At 41.9% G+C, this 23,291-nt stretch overlaps 1 protein-coding gene across 1 annotated transcript in view; it reads right to left on the reverse strand.

Moving 5' to 3' along the window:
- The window catches only part of tnmd (tenomodulin), a 202,619-nt gene that overhangs the window by 79,245 nt on the left and 100,083 nt on the right, over positions 1 to 23,291 (reverse strand). Inside the window, exon 3 of the mRNA XM_043704491.1 lies at positions 3,807 to 3,947. Within this exon, the coding sequence (XP_043560426.1) occupies positions 3,807 to 3,947 (141 nt within the window). The remainder of the gene's footprint in view (positions 1 to 3,806; positions 3,948 to 23,291) is intronic.

Below are 23,291 nucleotides of genomic sequence, written 5' to 3' on the forward strand. Positions count from 1 at the left end.
ACGGAGCCTTTACTAGCAAGTAGGGGGAGAGAGAGAGAGGTAGAAAAGGTGAGGGTGATAATGAAATATTAAGGATGGCACTAGGTCAGAGTGAGTAGGAGGCTGAGGTATGGGGAAGAGAGGGTGGGTGTAAGGTAGGAGGGAAAGAGAGAGAAGCTGCAAATGGGGAAAGAGCAAGGCTGCAAGTCAGAAAGACAGAAAGGGAGGCTGTATGAAGAAAAAAAAAGTGTACCTGCAAGGGGAATGGAAGATGTAGGCTGCAGGAGGATAGAGAGAGAGAGAGAGAGAGAGAGAGAGAGAGAGAGAGACAGGCTGCAGATTGAGGGTGTGTGGAGAGGGGGACTGCAAAAGAGAATGAACAATTTAAACCTGTCAACTAATTTTACCATCTAGGAACCAGGAAACTACAAATTACATAAGGTAATGAATTCCTTGCTAATAAATATGGAATCTCTCACTTTAGGCTGGATATGTTTATGCATATTGGGGTGGGAGGTGATGAGGAGAAATTGTAGTGGATGTTGTTATGATGCACATTGTGCTAATTGCTACATTAAACTCTGAGATTGAGCTCTGCAGTGTAGTGAACAGAGTAGAAGCTATCTTGCTAAAATATTTTAGCTTTGTGCATGTACAAGGAAAAGATATTGGCTGTGATCTCACCAGTTCTGTGGAATGCGTGTTGAGGGTAATGGCTTTTTGTCTGTAGAAGTGCACAGTTTTATTTTGAAAATAAAAGTTTGATGCTAACTTATCCCTGTTATCTTGTGTCAATGTAAATACTGAGGGTTCTAACAAATAAATGACTTTGGTGTGTGCTGTGGATTTAAATTTAATGGAGAGTTGATAATTATTGAAGGTACTGTTGTACTACTAAGTCTGTTTCTTGTGAGTCCAAATATCCTATTCAACAGAAAGATAGAAGGTGTTATTATTGTGTGCATCACTTGATAAATGAATTCATGAGATTAAAAAAAAGAAGTCCCTGAAAATCAAAAAGTAACCCCATAAAATAAGCCCTTGAGAATATCTTAATGAGTGCCATTAGAAACATAAAAGACCTACGTTCTCTCTTATGAAGGATGAAAGGGGAAGGTTAAAGGAAGGGTCAATGTTGGACCAGCTTAAAGGAACTGAAAGTAGAAGTAGTACTGGTGCCCATGAGTTTTCTTCACAGTCCTGACTTCATGGATGCTTTCCGCTATGTCCCACTTCAAGATGTAACTAATTGTCATGGTAGCAGCAGTCTCCAACATGATTGGCACTTGCCTTGGTATCAGACAAGTAGCTCCTTGTTCCTGGAGATGCCCAGTACCTGTCATTGGGTGCTCAGCTCATCTTCTGGTGAATTAGGCAATTTTCATTTTCATTTTCAGATTAATGACCCATTGTCAGACTGGGAGCGCAGCAATGGTGCCCAAAATGATCACAACCCCTTACTTCCTGTCCTTTGAAAGCCATTGCCCCACATCCTCTCTCACGCTCCTCCCCAGGGTGCTAATGACTTTACTGCCCAAAAGCTCCGTGATCTCGTTCAGTCTGGGATATAAAGCTGCTGGGAAAATGGGCAGGATCACAATCTGGCACTATCTCGCCACTCGGATTGGCTCATGGCCCTAGAAGGCAGGTCTCATGCCCAGCCAGTGGCCAAAGTCCCACATCCAACCTGTACATGCTCTCCACAGCACATTCAATGTAGTGGAAGGGTTTTCTTTCATTGTCGATTGAACTCAGAATGACATTTAAGTCAGCACATGGGAGAGGAGAAGACCAAAACCCCCTGGAATTTTCAGTATTTTCTTTTACTTGTCCCATGACCATCTCAATTTGCTTCATACCATCATCCATTTCATTGTTTAGCCTCCCAATCTTCAATCCTATTGCAGTGCTATCAATTTGTTCTTGGCTCCCCATGCCCCTGCCTTGTACAAACAAAAGCTTCTCTAAGCACTCTCAATTCTAAGAGTCACCAAAGAGACCCATTTCTATTTCCACTGATGATGTCCAACCTGCTGAGCACTCCTAACATCATTGCTGTCTGACATTGAAGAAGCTATTATTATCTCTACCCCTACCCCCCCACCCCCATCAGGGAAGCTGTGCTTGAAGGGAATGTGGAATGGTGATGGAGCAGCAGCATCTCAACCCCAACCATTCAGTTATGATGGCGTGCTGCATAAGATCACAGAATGACATTTGGTATTCTAGTCTGTCCTTCTTTTGCTGTTTTGGGATGGAAGATTTTTGCTGAGCCATTGAGGCCAGTTGAAATCGCAAGGTAAAGTGTGACCTTGGTCAGATGGGCTGATGGGCCAAGGAGTGGCAGATGTAGTTTAGTTTCGATAAATGTGAGGTATTGCATTTTGATAAGGTAAATCAAAGCAGGACTTATACACTTGGTAGAGTGTTGCTGAACAAAGATAGCGAGGGTTGCATGTGCATATTTCCTCGGATGGGAGTGAAGAAGATGCTTGTTTCACTTACCTTCATTGGTTAGCCATGATGTGGTGTTTGACTGAGATGGGCAAAGTTAAAAATCACGCAACTCCAGGTTATAGTCCAACAGGTTTATTTGAAAGTATAAACTTCCGGAGCTTGCTCCTTTGTCAGGTAACTAGCCAATGAAGGAGCAGCACTCCAAAAGCTTGTATTTTCAAATAAACCTGTTGGACTATAAGCTAGTGTTGCACGATCTTTAACTTAATTTGTCAGTGCATTGAGTTGAGATGTCATCTTGTGGCTGGAAACGATATTGGTGAGGCCACTTTTAGAATACTGTGTTCAATTCTGATATAGGAAAGGTGTTGTTTCACTTGAAAGGGTTCAGAAAAAGATCTATAAGGATGTTACTGGTATTGGAGGGTTTCAGCTATAGAGAGAGGCTGAATGGGCTGGAGCTTTCTCCCCCAGAATGTCGGGGACTAAGCGGGGGTCTATAGAGGTTTATAAAATCATGAGGGGCATGAATAGGGTAAATAGTCAAGCTGTTTTATCCAGGGTAGGGTGTCAAAAACTAAGGCCCACCCTTCTCTTTTACTTTTAACTTTCTATGTTTGCAAAACTCTTTAATGCCAGGTAAGAACTGAATGGAAGATGCTTTTAGATGTTACGAACACCTGTTTCAGAGAGACTGAAAGCAGATTCTGAGTATTAATCTATTGTTTAGTACTTTGAGATTTCACCAGTTTTGATGTCTATTTACTTTTTCACAGTTTCATTAATGAAAGAATGGGCCTTTGACTGGCATATAATTGACGTGCCTAGCCCCAACTTTGCTATTTTTCTCCCTTTTAACCTGGGGTTGAATTAATTACAAGTGTAATTAATTATTTTTGCAGCTGCAATTTTATAGGTCTATGCCCAAATGTTTCATATAATCTATCTGAACTTACTTTATAAAACCCAAAATAGATGGATAACAAATTCTGGTGAAGAATAGCTGTTAAGATGAAATGGATCAACTGGAAGCTTACATCACAAACAGTTTGTCAATGTGAGGTTGGGAATATTTGATTGATATTTTGTTTACACGACAATATATATTTAAATATTCTCTAAAATGGCTTAATGCTGTTTGAATTCCACGAGCATGTTATTTGGCGGATTCCAAAAGAAACAAATGACATTTTCCCATGAATAAATGGATTATGATTGCTTACAATAAAGTGTTTTTTTTAATTGACATCTAATAATTGACGAAGCTAACTTTGAATTCCCATATTTACGCATTAATTACTTGCTTGTTTTTACTAACGGGCTGAAGACATTTGGAAGGAAAGGGAAATATTGAAAAAAAATTGACTCACACTTTTAAAATCATGTATTTCCACAGATTCTTCGCTACCATTTCCAGTTGTGAAGGTCTCAAAGCTGTTTACCGCATCAACCTTCATTAAACTTTCTTTGACAGTACCATTGATGTTTATTCGATAAAATATGTCATAAACCTGAAAATCAAACATCATTTGTTTTACAATTCTAATACTTCAATACAGCTCTAAATACTTGACCATTTTTAAATATTTAGTTCCTGCAATTTAACTCAAGTGAAAAGTCCAAGGTTTGACCTTGTTTGTCTTGACTGGCCATGTTTGTGACACTAGACAGTGTAAATTGTCTAATGAAATATACATGTGTGTAACAGCTTTCAGGAAGGAAATGAAAAGGAAACAGAAAACTATTCTGATATTATTACTTGCCCTTGGCTAATTAGGCAGATACCATGGCTCTATCATTACAATCCTGGCTAACAATGCCACAGAGATATAATAGTCCCAAAGCATTATAATTACGAGGCCTTGGGTGGGGTGTGGGCAATATTCTGACTTGTGCACATGGAAGGCACTGTAAAGAGATTTATTGTTCAAACAGGAATGCTGCAAATTCTGCCAGCAATCAGCTAAGCCACCTAAATAGATATTAGTTGAAATGGATTCATTTCTATCTTCTCAATGATGAGAATGACCCATGTCAATGGATGTGACATCAAACTGTGATGGCAAATGCTGAAGTGTAAGGGTGGCCATATTTTGAAGAACCCCAGCTGTGTATATTTTCACAGAACTGTCAATCAAGTATCCAGAAAATATTTCATTGCACCTAAACAAATCTACCAGTTGCAGAAGGGTGAAATGAATCTTTGATGACAGTTCCTAGGTGTGTTTCAAAGATTCTATGGCCTTAACTTAAATCATGACATGGATTCACATAGTACCTTATTACATTGAAATGTTTCTAAACACTTTACATAAAGATGTTCATTTTTAAACCGATGGCTCTAATTTTGTCATACTAAAGAAATTGCATCAACTTTATCCAGTTTTCTCTGTGAGGATAACAGCTTGGTACAAGTGAAAGTGTTATAAGTTGAAATATATGGTTAATTGGATTTGCCTTGATAACTGCTTCAATTTGGGTTTTTTTTCTCTCGCTGACATTAAAGATTTACTGCCACATGAAGCATACACTGGATTAATTTTCATGCGATGGCAAACGACTGCTAAAGGTAACCATTTGAAATATTATCTTTATCATTCTTCTGAAAATCTGTTCAGAGATGATCAAAACACAATTATTCTAAACACACACCCTATGCCAATCAGAAGTAGCACTTTCAATGCCTCAATCTGCAAAATTACATCACTCACCTTTAAATTCATAAAACCATGGAATCTTGGTGTACAGATGGAGACCATTCAGCCCACTGTGGCTGTGCTAGTTCTTTGCAACAGCTCCTCTCCCTTCCCTGCCCAGTAACCATAGTGCTGCAATTTTTTTCTCTTTGTGTTGTACACTTATCCAGTTTGCTTTGAAAGTTATTATTGAATCTTCTTTCTTTTAAGACAGTGAAATCCAAAACATGATAGTGAGCATTAAAAAGATTTCTCCCATCAGACCATAAGACCATAGCACATAGGAGCAGAAATTAGGCCATTCGGCCCATCACATCTGCTCCACCAATCAGGGCTGATAAGTTTCTCAGCCCCATTCTCCCGCTTTCTCTCTGTAACCCTTGATCCACTTGATACTCAAGAACCTATCCATCCCAGTCTTAAATATACTCAATGGCCTGGCCTCCATGGCCTTTTCTGAGTAAGGTGAGGGCCCAAGGTGTTTGAGGAGAGCTACTAGCATGGATTGAGGATTGGCTGTCTGACAGAAGGCAGAGAGTTGGGATAAAAAGTTCTTTTTCGGAATGGCAGCTGGTGACAAGTGGTGTCCCGCAGGGTTCAGTGTTGGGGCTGCAGATGTTCACTTTATATATTAACGATCTGGATGAAGGGACTGGGGGCATTCTGGCGAAGTTTGCTGATGATACAAAGTTAGGTGGACAGGCTGGTAGTACTGAGGAGGAGGGGAGGCTGCAGAAAGAATTAGACAGTTTAGGAGAGTGGTCCAGGAAATGGCTGATGAAATTCAACGTGAGCAAATGCGAGGTCTGCACTTTGGAAAAAAGAATACAGACATGGACTATTTTCTAAACGGTGAGAAAATCCACAAAGCCAAAGTACAAAGGGAACTGGGAGTGCTAGTTCAGGATTCTTTCCAGGTTAACTTGCGTGTTGAGTCCATGATTAAGAAAGCAAATATAATGTTGTCATTTATCTCAAGAGGGTTGGAATATAAAAGCAACGATGTGCCTCTGAGACTTTATAAAGCTTTAGTTAGGCCCCATTTAGAATACTGTGTCCAATTTTGGGTCCCACACCTCGGGAAGGACATACTGGTACTGGAGCGTGTCCAGCAGAGATTCATATGGATAATCCCTGGAATGGCAGGCTTAACATATGATAAACGGCTGAGGACCCTAGAATTGTATTCATTAGAGTTTAGAAGGTTGAGGGGAGATCTAAGAAAAACTTACAAGCTAACGCATGACTTAGAAACGGTGGACGCTGGGAAGTTGTTTCCATTAGGCGGGGAGACTAGGACCCGTGGGCACAGCCTTAGAATTAGAGGAAGTCAATTTAGAATGGAAATGAAGAGACATTTCTTCAGCCAGAGAGTGGTGGGCCTGTGGAATTCATTGCCACAGAGTGCAGTGGAGGCCAGGATGTTAAAAGTCTTCAAGGCAGAGATTGATAAATTCTTGACCTCACAAGGAATTAAGGGCCATGGGGAGAGTGTGGGTAAGTGGAGTTGAAATGCCCATCAGCCATGATTAAATGGCAGAGTGGACTCGATGGGCCAAATGGCCTTACTTCCACTCCTATGTCTTACAGTCTTATGGTGATGAATTCCATAGATTTACCACTCTCTGGCTGAAGAAATTTCTCCATATCTCCATTCTAAAAGGTCTTCCCTTTACTCTAACGCTATGCCCTCTGGTCCTAGTCTGTCCTTCCAATGGAAACATCTTGCCAATATCTACTCCATCCAGACTATTCAGTATTCTGTATGTTTCAATTAGATCCCTGCACCCCCCCACCATCCTTCCAAACTCCATCGAGTATAGACCCAGGGTCCTCAAACATTCTTCATATGTTAAGCTTTTCACTCCTAGCACCTTTCTCGTGAACCTCCTCTGAATATGCTTCAGGCCTGCTACATCCTTCCTAAAATAAGGGGCCCAAAACTGCACACAACACTCCAAATGTGGTCTGACCAGAGCCTAATAGAGACTCAGAAGTACATCCCTGCTTTTATATTCAATTCCTCTCAAAATAAATGCCATCATTATATTTGCCTTCCTAACTACCAACTCAACCTGCAAGTTTACCTTCAGAGAATCCTGGACTAGAACTCCCAAGTCTCTTTGCACTTCAGACTTTTGAATTTTCTCCCCATTTAGAAACTAGCCCATGCCTCTATTCTTCCTACCAACGTGCACGGCCTCACACTTTCCCACGTTGTACTCCATCTGCCACTTCTTTGCCCACTCTCCTAACCTGTCCAAATCATTCTGCAGCCTGCCCACCTCCTCAATGCTACCTGTCCCTCTACCTATCTTTGTATTGTCTGCAAACTTAGCCAGATGCCGTCAGTTCCTTTATCTAGATTGTTAATGCATAAAGTCAAAAGTTGTGGTCCTAACACTAAGACTTGCGGAACACCACTGGTCATTGGCTGCCATCCTGAGAAGGACACTTCTATCTCCACTCTCTGCTTTCTGCCAGACAGCCAAGCTTCTATCCATGCTAGTACCTTGCCTCTCACACCATGTGCCTTTATCTTACTCAATGCATTCCTATGCGGCACCTTGTTAAAGGCCTTCTTGAAGTCCAGGCAGATAACACCTATTGGCTCTCCTTGGTCTAACCTGCTCATTACTTCCTCAAAGAATTCTTACAGATTTGTCAGGCATGACTTCCCCTTGATGAAACCACACTGACTTTGCCCTATTTTACCATATACTTCCAAGTATTCAGAAATCGCATCCTTCACAACGGATTCCAGGATCTTACCCACGACCGAGGTTAAGCTAATTGGTCTGTAATTTTCAGTCTTTTGCCTTACTCCCTTTTTAAACAGGGGTATCATGTTAGTGACTTTCCAATCCTCTGGGACCCTCGCTGATTCTAGTGACTCCTGAATGATTACCAGTAATACCTCGACTGTCTCTCCATCTCCCTTCTTTTGGCAATGACGTTAATTCTGTGTCTTCTGCTTAATGACTTAACCTGCCTATGGAAACAATTTATCCTTATTTATTCTTATCAAAATTCCCCTTCACCTTTTGTGTCCCAAGGAGAACAATTCAGTGCCTTTAGTCTTTCTTTTAACTCAAAAACCTCAATAATCATTCCAATAAATCAACCCTGTATACTTTTCAACTCCTTGCTATCCTTCATGAATGGTGGTATCCATGATTAAACTTGAAAGGGTGCAGAAAGGATTTACAAGAATGTTGCTGGGTTTGGAGGGTTTGAGCTAAAGGGAGAGGTTGAATAGGTTTATAGAGATTTATAAAATCATAATGGACATGGATAATAACCAAGGTCTTTTCCCCAGGGTAGGGGAGTCTAAAACTAGAGGGCATAGGTTTAAGGTGAAAGTGGCAAGATGTAAAAGGGATACATTTTTCACACAGAGGGTGGTACATGTTTGGAATGAACTAGCAGAGGAAGTGGTGGACGTTGGTACAATTACAATATTTAAAAGGCAAGTGGATGGGTATATGGATGGGAATGGTTTAGTGGGAAATGGGCCAAATGCTGGCAAGTCAGATTAGATTATTTTAGGATATCTGGTCAGCATGGATGAGTTGGACCAAAGAGTCTGCTTCCGTGCTGTACAACTCTATGACTCTATGATTGGAAACTATACTGTCATGACTGACTTGTGATTTATAAAAGGTTTCACATCACTCCCTTAGTTAGGACATAAGGGGCTGAGTTTTAAAATGCCTGGTCTCAGTCTGGGGAAGGATGCCGTGCAGCACTGGGCTGTATACTGGTCATCTACCTTGGTCCCACCTCTGGGTCATTTTGGGGCCAGTGACTCTGGAAGCTGCCATGTTTTGCTAAATCAAAAGTTTATTAAAACTATTCAGCAGAAACTGACAAGAATTCTGCAGTGTGTTTACATGTGTCTCCCCTCCACTGAGACTGATTTAGAGTCAAGGTTAACGGCGGTCCACCAGTAGCAGGCTGGAGAAGAGGAAGGGGGAGAGCCCAGTGTTCCATCTCACGAGGAACTCCCACCCAAACACTTGCTGTGGCCTCTCAGTGGAGGGGTTGCTCCTGCTTGAGCATAGCCTAAGACATCTGTTGATGATAAAAAAAACATTAAAACATTCCTTTGACAAACCGTCTCTCTTATGGCAGATGGAGGGGCAGCCGAAATATCATCACAGCCTCCTATTGGTCCTCGAGTGAGCCTGATAGCTATCCAGAATTGAATGGTCAGCGCACATTCTGACTATGAATTGGCCTCCACTTTAAAGGCACCCAATGCAACACAGAGTGGGAATTTGGCAATTTGTCCGATGTCAGGTTCTGATCCCCGAACAAAAATCCAAGACAAGGAAACCAGAGGCTTTTCGCTTTAAACTCACTTTCTAAACCTTCAATGATTTCTGTGCTTACATCTCCAGAGCTCACTACTCCCACATCCCCCACCAGCTTTAAAACTATATAACTTAAAAATTTATTTTCTTCCATATTGTAACACTTCACATTTCTCTGCAAGAAATTTCATGTCTGCTCATTTCAACAATTGGTTTATGACCTCCAGAGGCCTGATACTACCCTTCTCGCTCTTAACAACTTGTGGGTTTCAGGTCGACTGCAAACCTGGAAATTGTGCTCTGCTTATCCAGGTTCAGATTATTAATGTGTTCCAAAAGAACAAGCGGTCCTTATTATTACTCATTTGGGGACATCACTGTGTACTACCATTCTGAAAAGGATTGTTGTATCTCTACACACTACTTTCTGTCCCATAGCCAATTTTGTATCCACCAAGCCTCTGGCCTCCCATGAGCTTTAATTTTGCTAACAAGCCTATAATATGGTACTTTATCAAGTGTTTTTGAAAGTCTGTAAATGCATCAACAGCACTATCTTCATCTACAAGCTCTGTTACTTAATCATGTTTTCACTCAATCTCATTCTTTCAAAGCCATATTAATAAAGAGATCCCAGTAGTCATCACAAAGGCTGTAAAAATGCAGTCCAGTATCTGTATCATAAGATTCTTCATTTTATTTGAGATACTACCCACTTCAATATTGTAAGTCCCTTACAATGGAAAGATGATAAGCCACTTAGATCATGCATAATCACTCTTTTATCTTACTTGGTGTGCCTCTGTTAAGACTGCATTTGAACAATTGCCAAGCAAAGTATCACAAAAGCTGAATAATGTAGATGCTGGAAAGCAGAAATTAAGATGGAAAATGCTGGGAAATAATCAGCCAGTCTGGAAGCATATTCGCAGAGAGAAACATGCATTGATGGCCAAGATTTGACCAGCCCTTGGGAAGCAGGGTATGGATGCAGGGGGTGGGAGGGATGGGAGGTGAGGTGGGTGAAAATGGCAAGAAGATGTCTGCATGATCGTGAGGAATTGTGGCAGTCAGCTCCCTGAGTTGCTCCTACAACTGAAACATTTTGCAGAGGACTGGACAAGGAAGAGGCAGGCTGCCTACTCCAAGGAAACAGGCAGCACACATTCATAACTGAAGGCCCAATTTAATAGGCATGGCTCTATGGGGAGGCTGCCAGTTAAATAGAGGCAGCCTGCAATGGCAGCCCAATGAAGGCAAAGGCTTAATGAGGAGGGGAGCCACAGGCAGGCAAAGCAGCCCTTGTAACCCCAGTGATTTTCCCAGAGGGATGAATCTTCTGACATTGGGTCCCATATTGACTTTAAACCATTATTTTTTTCCTTTCCATCTCACCTGCCAAGGTGTCCTGCACAGCTCAGAAGCAACCAACTCTCTCATTGATGCAGATGATGTTTCTTTGACTGGGCCGTAAACATCAGAAGCCTACTAGCTGTCTTGAATCAACCCATTCAGACATGTGACTGCATATCCCCGCACAATAGAGACACTACCACCGTGTCACAAGATCCCTTAATGCCATCACGAGCTTGGTGAAAGTCCACACATAGTCAATTTGAGAGTGGCCTGCTGTAAAATAGCTGAGTTGGTCTCACTGTCACAAATGTAAGCTCAGGACTTGCTTTACATTGAGATCCTGGATCCCTTTATAAATATCAGCTCAAAGTTTCAGGTCAATGGCTTTTAGAGGTCAACACATATCTTCAACTGTGTATTTTGACTCACATAATTTTCTAAAACTATTTCATTGAGCTTTAAAACTGAGAATACATTATTCCACCCATCCTGAATTCATGTCAATGAATTCTCTGTCAATTCCGAGAAATTAGAGATTCCTTTCCCACAGATTTCCAAGCAACCAATGGTGTTGGACCTTGGGATCTAGTAAAATCAATTCATTCTAGAAGGAAATATAATTTTTCAAAACCACCAGGAAATCACTTGTTGAACTAAGCACCCATATTACTCCAGTTTTTGCCGAAAATAAAAAATGGTTGAGATCACAGCAGGTCATTCGGCATCCATGAAGAGACAGCAAGCTAATGTTTCAAGTCAGATGACCACTCATTAGAGTTTCAACTCTGCTTCCTCTCACTCATTTTAATGCATCACTATCAAGCCTCATAATAAAGTATATCCTCACCACATTTGTCTTTATGGAATGGGACTGGGTTCTCCCTCCAGGTGTGCAGCAGCCTGTTTTGGAAACTAAGAAAGAAAGAGATCCTTTCAGTATAGAGAGTTTCTATCTGCAATATTTCTTCTCCAATTCTCCATCCAAAGGCAACTCTTTGGTGATTATTTGCCAAACCACAGCAGAGTGCTGTGACTCTTTTGTGTAGCATTAGGAAGCAGCCACTTGAGTTTCCTTCATGCTTTGTTGACATGATATTCCATTTTTCCACAGTAGAGCTTGTGTTGATAGAGTACAAAATATCTGTTTGTCATCCCTTGATTCTGAACTGGAGCAATCCAATAGCAGCCTGTCATCCTGGATACAGCAGCAACTTCACTCATTCTGAAACCTGGTGATCTGTTGCCATTAATCAAAGCCAGAGGCTAACTGTCCAGCCAACATCATCCACCCTCTCCACCAGTTATAAATATTTCATTAAAACTTACACTCAGCAGCCAGCTCAGTACTGCAAGGCTGTGGGGATTTTTTTCTTCATTTGCAGGGTATGGGCATCGCTGGCTGGCCAGAATTTATTGTCAGTCCCTAGCTGCCCTTGAAAGATTGGTACAACTGAATGGCTTGCTAGACCATTTCAGAGGGCAATTGAGAGTCAATCACATTGCTATCAGTTTGGAGTCACATGTAGACCAGGCCAGGTGAAGATGACAGATTTCCTTACCAGAAGGACATCAGTCAGGTGGTGGAGACTTTTCAATAGGTAGCCTGTTGGTGTTTGTGCTCTCAGACGGGGTGGTGGACAACACGGCTGCTACTATCTACCTGCCTATAGTCACACAAGTTGGTCCCTGCAAGTGCAGGAACCTAGAAACTGACTGGAAATTTCCATAGAAGCCTCCTTCAAGTGACCTCACTATGGTACTCAGTGAGCCTGATATCATTCCTAAATCTGTCTCTGTAAAAATGATGTGGGGTCAGGGTGATGTCACACTCGCTGGTAAAAGTTAATTTTCAGCTGCACACACCTCTGAATGTGACCCCATTGTGAGACCAAAATCCATAGGTTTGCCTTCTAATCTCTAATGATATTGCTTTGGAGAAAGTGAGTACTGCAGATGCTGGAGATCAGAGTTGAGAGTGGGGTGCTGGAAAAGCACAGCAGGTCAGGTAGCATTCGAGGAGCAGGAGAATCAACGTTTTGGGCACAAGACATTAATCAGAAGTCAGGAATGACATTGCTTTGCCTTGATTATGAAATGAATTTGTTTTGTTGACATGATATTCCATTTCTCCACAATAGAGATTGTGTTGATAGGGTACAAGATATCTATCATCCCTTGAATCTGAATTGAAGCAATCCAAAAGCAGTCTGCCATCCTGGATACAGCAGTAACTCCACTCATGTCTGAAATCTGGTCATCATTTGATGGAAAACATTGAAGTAACATACACTCACCATAAAACCATCTGAGAACAAATTCGTTACAGCTTTATTTTTGACATTACCGCAGCCTACACAATATGAATATGTTACCTCCAGTCGATTCTTAATATGCAAAGAGGTTAGAATAAAAGGGGGAGCCTGTATCATGTCTTGATCACTATAGAACTGTTATGTAGAGTCTTCGCTTCTTCTTTTAACATATCTGGAATAGTTTGAAGTCCTGTCACTTGAAATAAATCTTTACGACAGCATTTCAGGCACTGACTCTCTCTGTCTTTACCTCTGTTACTTAGATAATAATAAGGCTTGTTGCAATTTTTCTTCTATCTTTGTGGATACAAGCCGGGCACTCTAATGACTTGTTAGGTTTAGATTTAGCTGCCAATTGGAAATTTGATTTTCATAGCTTCTGGGTAGATATAGATAGTGCTGGTTTTAAAATGATGGCAATTTGAGCGGCTGTCATTATTAGTTCAACGGTGGGACAGGTTAGATGTGAATCTGTCATCACAGCACTGGTTATTTACCATTATGTCATTGAATGAGAAGCTGAGTTCACAATGAATTTATGTATGAGTTGATGCTTTTACAGTTATTAAAAAGCAAATTTCCAGCCTCTGCACCATTTGCAATATTGCGTTTTGCTCTAACATTTGAGTGGAACAAATTCAGTTGTTAGATTGTAGGTCTGCTAGTTTTTTTTCCTTTGTTTCCCATTCCTATTCACAGAAGCTCCTAATTGTATTTCTCTCTCAGAGACTTCAAGTTAAAAATGCAATGCTGTTGAACAATATGATTGAGATAGTTTTAGGCTCATCCACCTAGCAGCAAACCTGCCTATTGCATATCAGCCCTCATATAATTTCCATTGAAGTCCATGATTGAAGTGGGGAGTGGTTCATTTACAAATGTGTAACAAGTGGAATAACAATCTTATATAACATTCCTAAGGGGAGAGAAAACGTCGGTAACATATGTCTTAATTATGGAAAAGAAATTCACTGAGAAAATGTTCATTTCATGGAACAAATTTCCTTGGACGATGGTGGAGGCTGCAAGCATTGACTCATTTCTATTCAGAAAGTAATGTGTTGGTGTACAATACAAGTAACCCAACACAAGGTGTTGTAATTGCAACATACTTGGGAGGACTGGATGGTTTTGGACCTATGTTCCGAAGTCACTCCTTAAATGGATTTTCCTTGTGTCCTTTCAAGGTCTACTGCTGTCTAATTGATGGAGACATTATGATAAAGATAATTTAAGCTTCTTAATGCACATGGATAGCAGTGAGTTGAGGGGTGCATAGGTTAAGTTATTATAATTTACATTAGGATTAACAGTGGGATTACATTAGGATTTACATTAGGATTAGCACTGCTGCCTCACAGTGCCAAAGACCCGGGTTCAATTCCCACCTCAGGCGACTGTCTGTGTAGAGTTTGCACATTCTCCCTGTGTCTGCGTGGGTTTCCTTCGGGTGCTCCGGTTTCCTCTCACAATCCAAAAATGTGCAGGTTAGGTGAATTGGCCATTCCAAATTGCCCGTAGTATAAGGTGAAGTGGTAAATGTAGGGAATGGGTCTGGGTGGGTTTCGCTTCGGCGGGTCGGTGTGGACTTGTTGGGCCGAAGGGCCTGTTTCCACACTGTAAGTAATCTAATCTAATCTTAAACCTTGGCACAACATCGTGGGCTGTACTTTTCTACGTTTTATGTTCTTTTACATTGCAAACAAATCTGATACGGTACTATTCATGTTAGTAGTTTAGCTACCTGTAATGATATATGTTAATTCCTACAGCATTGTTGTGCGTTTTGATGGTGACAATTGATAATAGCTCATTGGCACCTGTGTAAGGCTCTGGCACATTAATTTCAATTGCTCATGTTTTAACGGTGACACTTCCAATACACAATTCCTCCATAGGTGGTGCTGTGATTCTATTCTCACCTACACAGCCCATTTCAGCCCATCCTTGAGAACATCTATTAGCTTTCTACAAGCTTTCAGATCTGCAGGTGCTTGGCTAGTTGTAGATCATCATATCCAGAGTGGAGAGAATTTTTATTTCTTCTAATTCATTATATTTTTTTCTGAAACAAAATTAAACTTGACAGCCGGCTCCGTTATATGCGGATAAATCATTTGGTTTCTCCTGTTCTGGCAAATAAATAAATGCTTGCTTTCATTATTTAGTATTCTCAACTCTGAATCTGATGATATTTTGGGCCTTAGGATTCATTGCATTAAGATGAGCACATAAATAAACTAACAGATAAATGGTTCTTCTTCACCCTGTAGTAAACAAGAGTATGTTCTTGACTTCAGAATTTCAAAGTTAGAGAGTTCTTTCTCTCCTCTTTATTAAAGCTTCATGATGTTTAATGCTTGAATCAAAACAAACTAACTGATTTCTTCTGCTACATTCATTCTTCCCCTCTACATACTCCACCCTGCTGCATTCTGCCTACTGCCCGTCACAGCTGTACAAGTAAAGATTAGATTCCCTAAAGTATGGAAACAGGCCCTTCGGCCCAACAAATCCACACCGACCCTCCGAAGAGTAACCCACCCAGACCCATTCCCGTAACCTATATGTACCCCTGACTAATGCACTAACACAAGGGGCAATTTAGCATGGCCAATTCCCCGGGCCTGCATATCTTGGGATTGTGGGACGAAACCGGAGCACTCAGAGGAAACCCACACAGACACGGGGAGAATGTGCAAACTCCACACAGGCAAGGTGGGAATCAAAACACACCATGAGGCAGCAGTGTTAACCACTGAGCCACCCCGCCACCCTTAATTCTGAATTCATTGACATTATTAGTTTATTTACAAGTCTATTTCATTTCTACTTGGTGAACTGATTATCTTCAGGTTGTTTTTGCAAAAAATACCGAAAGGTTATTTCTTGTCAACTGAAGTATTACAAAGAGAGGATACTGCACCTACTGTAGGAATGCAATATGAGGATGTCCACACTGGAAAGGGGAAGATTGCAAAAGGGCATTTCTGCTGCTTATAGGTCTCTGATAATGTGGACCAGCGCAAGAGCACACACACAGACATAGACACAGACACAGACATACCACACACACTAGAAATTGCTGGAAAAACTCAGCAGGTTCGGCACCATCTGTGTAAAGAAATCAGAGTTAACATTTCAGGTCAAGTGAATCTTCCTCAGAACTGTCCTGAGGAACAGTCACTCGGCCTGAAACTTTAACTCTCATTTTTCTCCACAGATGGTTCCCGATCTGCTGAGATTTTCCAGCAATATCTGTTTTTGTTTCCGATTTACGGCATCTGCATTTCTTTCTATTTTTCTCGAGCTTTTTCCACCTTCGGTAGAACAGGAGAATCAGAGGACATTTGAAAAGCAGTATACTTAAATCTAATCCATGGAAACAAAATTCACTGGAAAAATATTCGTTTTATCGAACAGGTTTCCTTGGATAATGGTGGGCGTTGATTCATTTCCATTCAGAAAGTAACATTTTGATGTACGATACAAGTAGTTTGAGACAAGGTGTTATAATTGCAACATACTTAGGAGGAACGGATGGTTTTAGTCCTACGGTTCCAAAGCCACTCCTTAACTGTATTTTCCTTCTGTCCGTTCGAGCTCTAATTGATGTCCAATTGATGGAGACATTGCTCACAAATCTCATTAGCATTGCATCATGTGGCTCTCTGATAATAGAAGGCTACCATCATTCTGTTCATCACTTCCTCTGTTTGTGAATATAATTGATTTCTTCCAACCTTTTTGTGTGGAGTGGTGTGATCTTCTTGGGAAATATCAGAAGTAATCATTGTTTTAACCTTATGTGCAATGCTACTGCAGATTCCCCAGTAATATGACAAAAATAAGTGAAAGCTCTTCAAAATCCATGCCAGCCTTTGTTCATTGTAGCACCATTTCTTCTGCATCAGAAGGTTGTATGTTCAAGTTCCACTCGAGACGTGACGAAAAGTAGAATACTGCAAATACTGGAAACTTGAAATCAAACCAGAAAATGCATGGATAAACTCAGCATAAAAGGAATGAATGCTTCTCTTGGAAGGCTGAAATAGAAGGCAAGGAAGGACGTCTTGGTGGGGGCACTATGCTGGAGATGGTAGAAATAATGTAAGATATCTAAAAATGGGGTGTGGAGGGAAGTGGGTTGGAAGGTGTGGACAAGGATAGGTTTATCATGGCTCTAGAAGAAGAGGTGTGAGACCAGAAATGTGGGAAATGTGGTGTCAACTATGGTGGAGGAAGTCATCGCATTGGAGACATGAAGCACTTGTCTAAGATTGCATCATCAAAACAGTGACAGAGAAACAGGAAGTATAGAATGGAAACTTTACAGGGTGTAAGCTGTTAGCAATCTAAGGTGGTTGTGGTGGCAGTGGGAGTTATTACTTGATGGAAATGTGTTGCTGGAAAAGCGCAGCAGGTCAGGCAGCATCTAGGGAACAGGAGAATCGACGTTTTGGGCATTAGCCCTTCTTCAGGAGTTATTACTTGATGGTCTGTTACCAGGGAAAGAGACAGAGGAGTCAAGGAAGGGAAGGGAAGAATCTGAGATGGACCATTTAAAACAGAAGGTGAAAACTGAAAGCAAGGTTGAATTATCCAATTCGGGGCGAAATGGACACAGCGTCAATACAGTCATCATTGTACAAGAAAAGGATTTGAGGGATTCAGCCAGGGTTGGACTGGAACAAGAAATGTAAGATGTGTCTAACAAATATGGAGGCATAGTGAGGATCCGTGTATATATCATTAGCCTTTATTTGAAGGGAATGCAATGGAAAATGAGAGAAATTGTTCAATAAGGTAACATGTTCAGCTAAGTGGAGCAGGGTAGTGCTGGATAGAGACTGCTGAGGCCTCCATTTCAACAAGGAGCACAGAGCTTTTATAGCACTTTGGTGAGGGATAGAGGTATATAGATCAGACGTCAGTGAAAATAGAGCCAGAGAATTATAAACTTTTAAAGTAACAGAAGGCATCAGATGAGTCACAGATGCATTTCGAAAGAGGGTGGACAAGGGTGGGGGTGGGGAGAAGTTGAGGGATAAGTGGGGCCAGAGCAGTTTGAAACAGTAGGTCCAGTAGGGGGAGTCCTGTGTACGCATCTGCAGAGAATGTAGAAGTGAGCTGAACAGGGTTGAGGAACAGTAATTAGGAAATCATTGATGAAGATCACTGGAGGAGATGAGGTCAGTGACTGATCTGGAAACAACGGATTGATGTTCGTCAAGTCATAGTCCAATGGGATATTGGAGGAAATGCTGTGGAGTTGGTGTTCAGTGTCTGCAAAATAAAAGTCAGTTCACCACATGACAAAAGCACTGGCCTTGTCAACAGCTTTACTAACAATATCAGTGTTAGATCTGAGAGGATAGAATATGATAAGTTCAGGAGGAGACAGGTTTGAACAAGTGAAAAAAGAGAAATTGAGATAACTCTGGTCTCACTGTAGCTTTCAATGAAAATATCAAGAACTGCTAAAAGGACAGGGTTCAGGTAGATGGAGAAAGTTGGAGATTCATGGAAGGGTTGTTTGAGTGGCAGGAGGACTTTTGCTTGAGGAATTAGGTTTAAACAAAAGTTGGGTGACAATGCAAAAAGAAGGACTTTCAGTTTGCAGTACACCTGCTATAGGCACATCTTTTGTTTCTTGTTTCATCTCAATTCTCTGGGCCTTGGAGGACTATGACAGCTGCATTTAATCTACCCCTTAGGAGGAGATGATAGCCTGGTGGTATGATCACTGAACAATTACTCAAGAAACTCAGGTAATGTTCCAGGTTGGTGAAATTTGAATTCAATAACTACCCTTTTTAAAATTCTTTTCGGGGATGTGGGTGTCATTGGTTGGCCCAGCATTTTATTGCCTGTCCCTAGTTGCCCTTGAGAAGGCAATGGTGAGCTGCTTTTTTGAACCTCTGCAGTCCACCTGCTGTGAGTTGATCCACAATGCCATTATGGAGGGAATTCCAGGATTTTGACTCAGCAACAGTGATGGAACAGCGACATTTTTCCAAGTCGGGGTGGTGAGTAGCTTGGAGGGGAACTTGAAGGTGGTGGTGTTCACATGTATCTGCTGCCCTTGTTTTTTCTCGATGGAAGTGGTCGTGGGTTTGGAAGGTGCTGTCTGAGGATCTTTGGTGAATTTCTGCAGTGCATCTAATAGTAAGTACACACTGTTGCTACTGAGCATTGGTGGTGGAGGGAGTGGATGTTTGTGGATGTGGTGCCAATCAAGTGGGCTGCTTTGTCCTGGATGGTGTCAAGCTTCCTGAGTGTTGTTGTAGCTGCACTCATCCATGCAAGTCAGGAGTATTCCATCACACTCCTGACTTGTGCCTTGTAGATTGTGGACAGGCTTTGGGGAGTCAGGGGGTGAGGTATTCACCGCAGTATTTCTCGCCTCTGACTTGCTCTTGTAGTTGTTGTGTTTATACGGTGAGTCCAGTTGAGTTTCTGGTCAATGATAACCCCCAGGATGTTGACAGTGGGAATTCAGTGAAGATAACACCATTAAATAGGGCTTATGCCCGAAACGTCGATTCTCCTGTTCCCTGGATGCTGCCTGACCTGCTGCGCTTTTCCAGCAACACATTTTCAACACCATTAAATACCAAGGGGTGGTGGTTAGATTGTCTCTTATTGGCGATGGTCATAGCTTGGCATTTGTGTGGTGCGAATATTACTTGCCATTTGTCAGCCCAAGCCTGGATATTGTCCAGATCTTGTTGTATTTGAATATGGATTGCTTCAATATCTAAGGAGTAGTGAATGCTGCTGAACATTATGCAATCATTGGCAAACATCGTCTTATGTTCTGACCTTATGGTAGGGAGAAGGTCATTGATGAAGCAGCTGAAGATGGGTGGGCTTGGGACACTACCCTGAGGAACTCCTGCAGAGATGCCCTGGAGTGGAGAGGACTGGCCTCCAAAAAAACATGGCCACCTTCCTATGTGTCAGGTATGATTCCAACCACGGGAGAGTTTGCCTCTGATATCCATTGATTCCAGATTTTCCAGGGGTCCTTGATGGAACACTCAGTTGAATGATGTCAATTGTTGTCACTCTCAACTCATCTCTGGAATTCAGCTCTTTTGTACACGTTTGGACTAAGACTGTAATGACGTCTGGAATTAAGAGTCCAGTGATGACCATGTAATTACTGTTAATTGTCAAAAAAACCCATCTGGTTTACTTGTTTCCTTTAGGGAAGGAAATCTGCCATCCTTATCTGGTCTGGCTGACATGTGGCTCCAGACCCACAGCAATGTGGCTGACTCTCAACTGCCTTTTGAAATGGCCTAGCAAGCGACTCAATTATATCAATTGCTATGAAGTCTCAAAAAGAAATGAACTGGATGGATCACTTGGTATCGACCCAGACACTGGAAATGACAAGGGCAAAAACAGCTCCTATGTCCTTGCAAAATCGTCCTGGCTAACATATGCTGCCTGACCTGCTGCGCTTTTCCAGCAACACATTTTCAGATATGGGGTTAGTGTCAAAGTTGGGAGAACTCTATCACAGACTAGTCAAGTAACAGCCTGATGTGGTCATACTCATAGAATCATACCTTATAGAGTATGTGCCAGACACCGCCATCACCATCCCCGGATATGTCCTATCCCACTGTCCCAGAGATAGTGGCACAGTACTATATAGACACAGACCCCATGAAGTCTCATGGCGTCAGGTCAAACACTGGCAAAGGACCCTTCTGCTCATTACCACGTGTACCATCTTCCCTCAGCAGATGACTCACTACTCCTCCATGTTGAACAACACTTGGAGAAAGTACTGACACTGGCAAGGACGTAGAAAGTAATCTTGGAGGATTTCAATGTCCGTTACCAAGAATGACTTGGCAGCAGCACTCCTGATAACGCTTGTTGGATCTTAAAGGACACAACTGCTAGACTGGGTCTACAGTAGGTGGAGGGGAACATACTTATCTGACCATCATTGTTACCAAGTTGCCAGCTGCAGATGCATCTGACCCTGATAGTATCAGTAAGAGTGACCACTGCACAGTCCTTGTGGAGACAAAGTCCCACCTTCACATTGAGAATACCCTCCAACATATGTGGCACTATCACTGTGCTAAATCAGACAGACCTTGAACAGATGTAGCAACTCAAGACTGGGCATCCAGGTGCTGTGGGCTATCAACAGCAGCAGAACTGTACTCCAGCACAATTTGCAACTTGTTGGCTCAGCATAATCCCCCACTCAACCATTACCATCAGGCTAGGGGATCAGCCCTGGCTCAATGAAGAGTGTAGGAGAACATGCCAGGAGCAGCACCAGGCATACCCGAAGATAAGGTGTCAACCTGATGAAGCTACAAAACAGGACTACTTGTATGCCAAACAGTATAGGCGGCAAGTGATAGACTGAGTTAAGCAATTCCATAATCAATAGATCAGATTTAAGCTTAACAGTCATGTTACATTCAGTGGTGAATGGTGGTGGACAATCAAACAACTTTCACTGGAGGAGAAGGCGCCACAAATATCCCCAGCCTCATCGACAGTGAATCCAAACACATCAGTGGAAAAGATAAGGCTGAAACATGTACAACAATTTTCAGTCAACGTGTCCAATAAATAAACTATCTCGCCACCTCCACAGGGAGCCAGCATCACAGATGTCTGTCTTCGGCCAATTCAATTCAGTTCATGTGATATCAAGAAAGAGTTGGAGGTGCTGGATACTGCAAAGGCTATGGGGTCTGGCAACATTCTGGCAATAGGAATGAAGACTTGTGCTCTCGAACGTGCCACAAAGCTGGCACATAGGAAGATGGTTGTGGCTGTTGGAGGTCAGTCATCCTAGCTCCAGGAGATTGCTGCAGGACTCCTTCAGAATAATGTCCTAGGCGCAACCATCTTCAGCTGTTTCATCATCAACTTTCCCTTCATCATAATTCAAAAGTGGGGAGTTTGCCGATGATTGTACAATGTTCAGCATCATTTACAACTCCTCAGATACTGAATCCGTCCATGTTCAAATAGAATAAGACCTGGACAATATCCAGGCTTAGGATGGTAAGTAACATTCACATCACACAAATGCCAGACAATGACCATCTTCAATAAAACACAATCTAACTACTGCCCCTTGATATTCTATAATGTTACTGTCAGTGAATGCCCTGCTATCAACATCCTGGAGTTTCTATCAACCTGACTATCCCATTGCTACAAGAGGGGGTCAAAGGCTTGGAATACTGCAGTGAATAACTCACCACCAGACTCCCCAAAGTCTGTCCATCATCTACAAGGCATACTCCCCACTTGTCTGGATTAGCGCAGCCCCAACAACACTCAAGAAGCTTGACAAAATCCAGGACAAAGCAGCCCACTTGACTGGCACCATATTCATAAACAGTCATTCCAACACCAACGCTCAGAAGCAGCAGTATGTGCTAGATACAAGATGCTCTGCAGAAATTCAGCAAAGATGCTTAGACTCCTCCTTCCAAGGACAGTAGATATATGGAGCCACCACCATCTGCAAGTTCCTCTCCAAGCCACTCACCATTCTAACTTGGAAATATATTGCCAACTGTCACTGGATCAAAATCCTGGAATTCCCTCCCTAATAGCATTGTGGGTCAACCTACAGCACATGGACTGCAGCAGTTCAAGAAAGCAGCTCAAGAAAAATTAGGGATGGCAATAAATGCTGGCACTGCAGACAATACCCTCATGCCTTGAGTCAATTAAAAATGCCTTATTACCAACATTCCTTTTGTCCTTGTCCCATTTACTCCATCCTTAAAGCCATCATATCTCTCACTTTCCTCAGTTCTGAAGAAAGGTTACAGACCTGAAACATTAACTGTTCTTTTCTCTCTACACAACACTACCTAACCTGCAATGTTAGCTGTCAAGGTTTCTGCTTTCAGTTGAGCACTTAATGCAGGTTGACAATTCAGTCCAAAGCTGAGAATCTGCTTGTTTGTTGAAACTGCCATATTTTAGATGAAACATTAACCCAAGGCCTCCTCTGCCCCGCAGTTGGACATAATGATTGACACTATCCAAAACTGATTGTGTTGACAGATCTCTGGCCAATATTTAACATCATAAAGACAGATTATCTGATTGTAGTGTGTGGAATCTTCCTGTGTACAAATTGGCCGCTGTATTTCTGAAAAAAACAG

This window comes from Chiloscyllium plagiosum, chromosome 15 (genome assembly GCF_004010195.1).
Source record: "Chiloscyllium plagiosum isolate BGI_BamShark_2017 chromosome 15, ASM401019v2, whole genome shotgun sequence".
In the NCBI taxonomy this organism is placed as follows: domain Eukaryota; kingdom Metazoa; phylum Chordata; class Chondrichthyes; order Orectolobiformes; family Hemiscylliidae; genus Chiloscyllium; species Chiloscyllium plagiosum.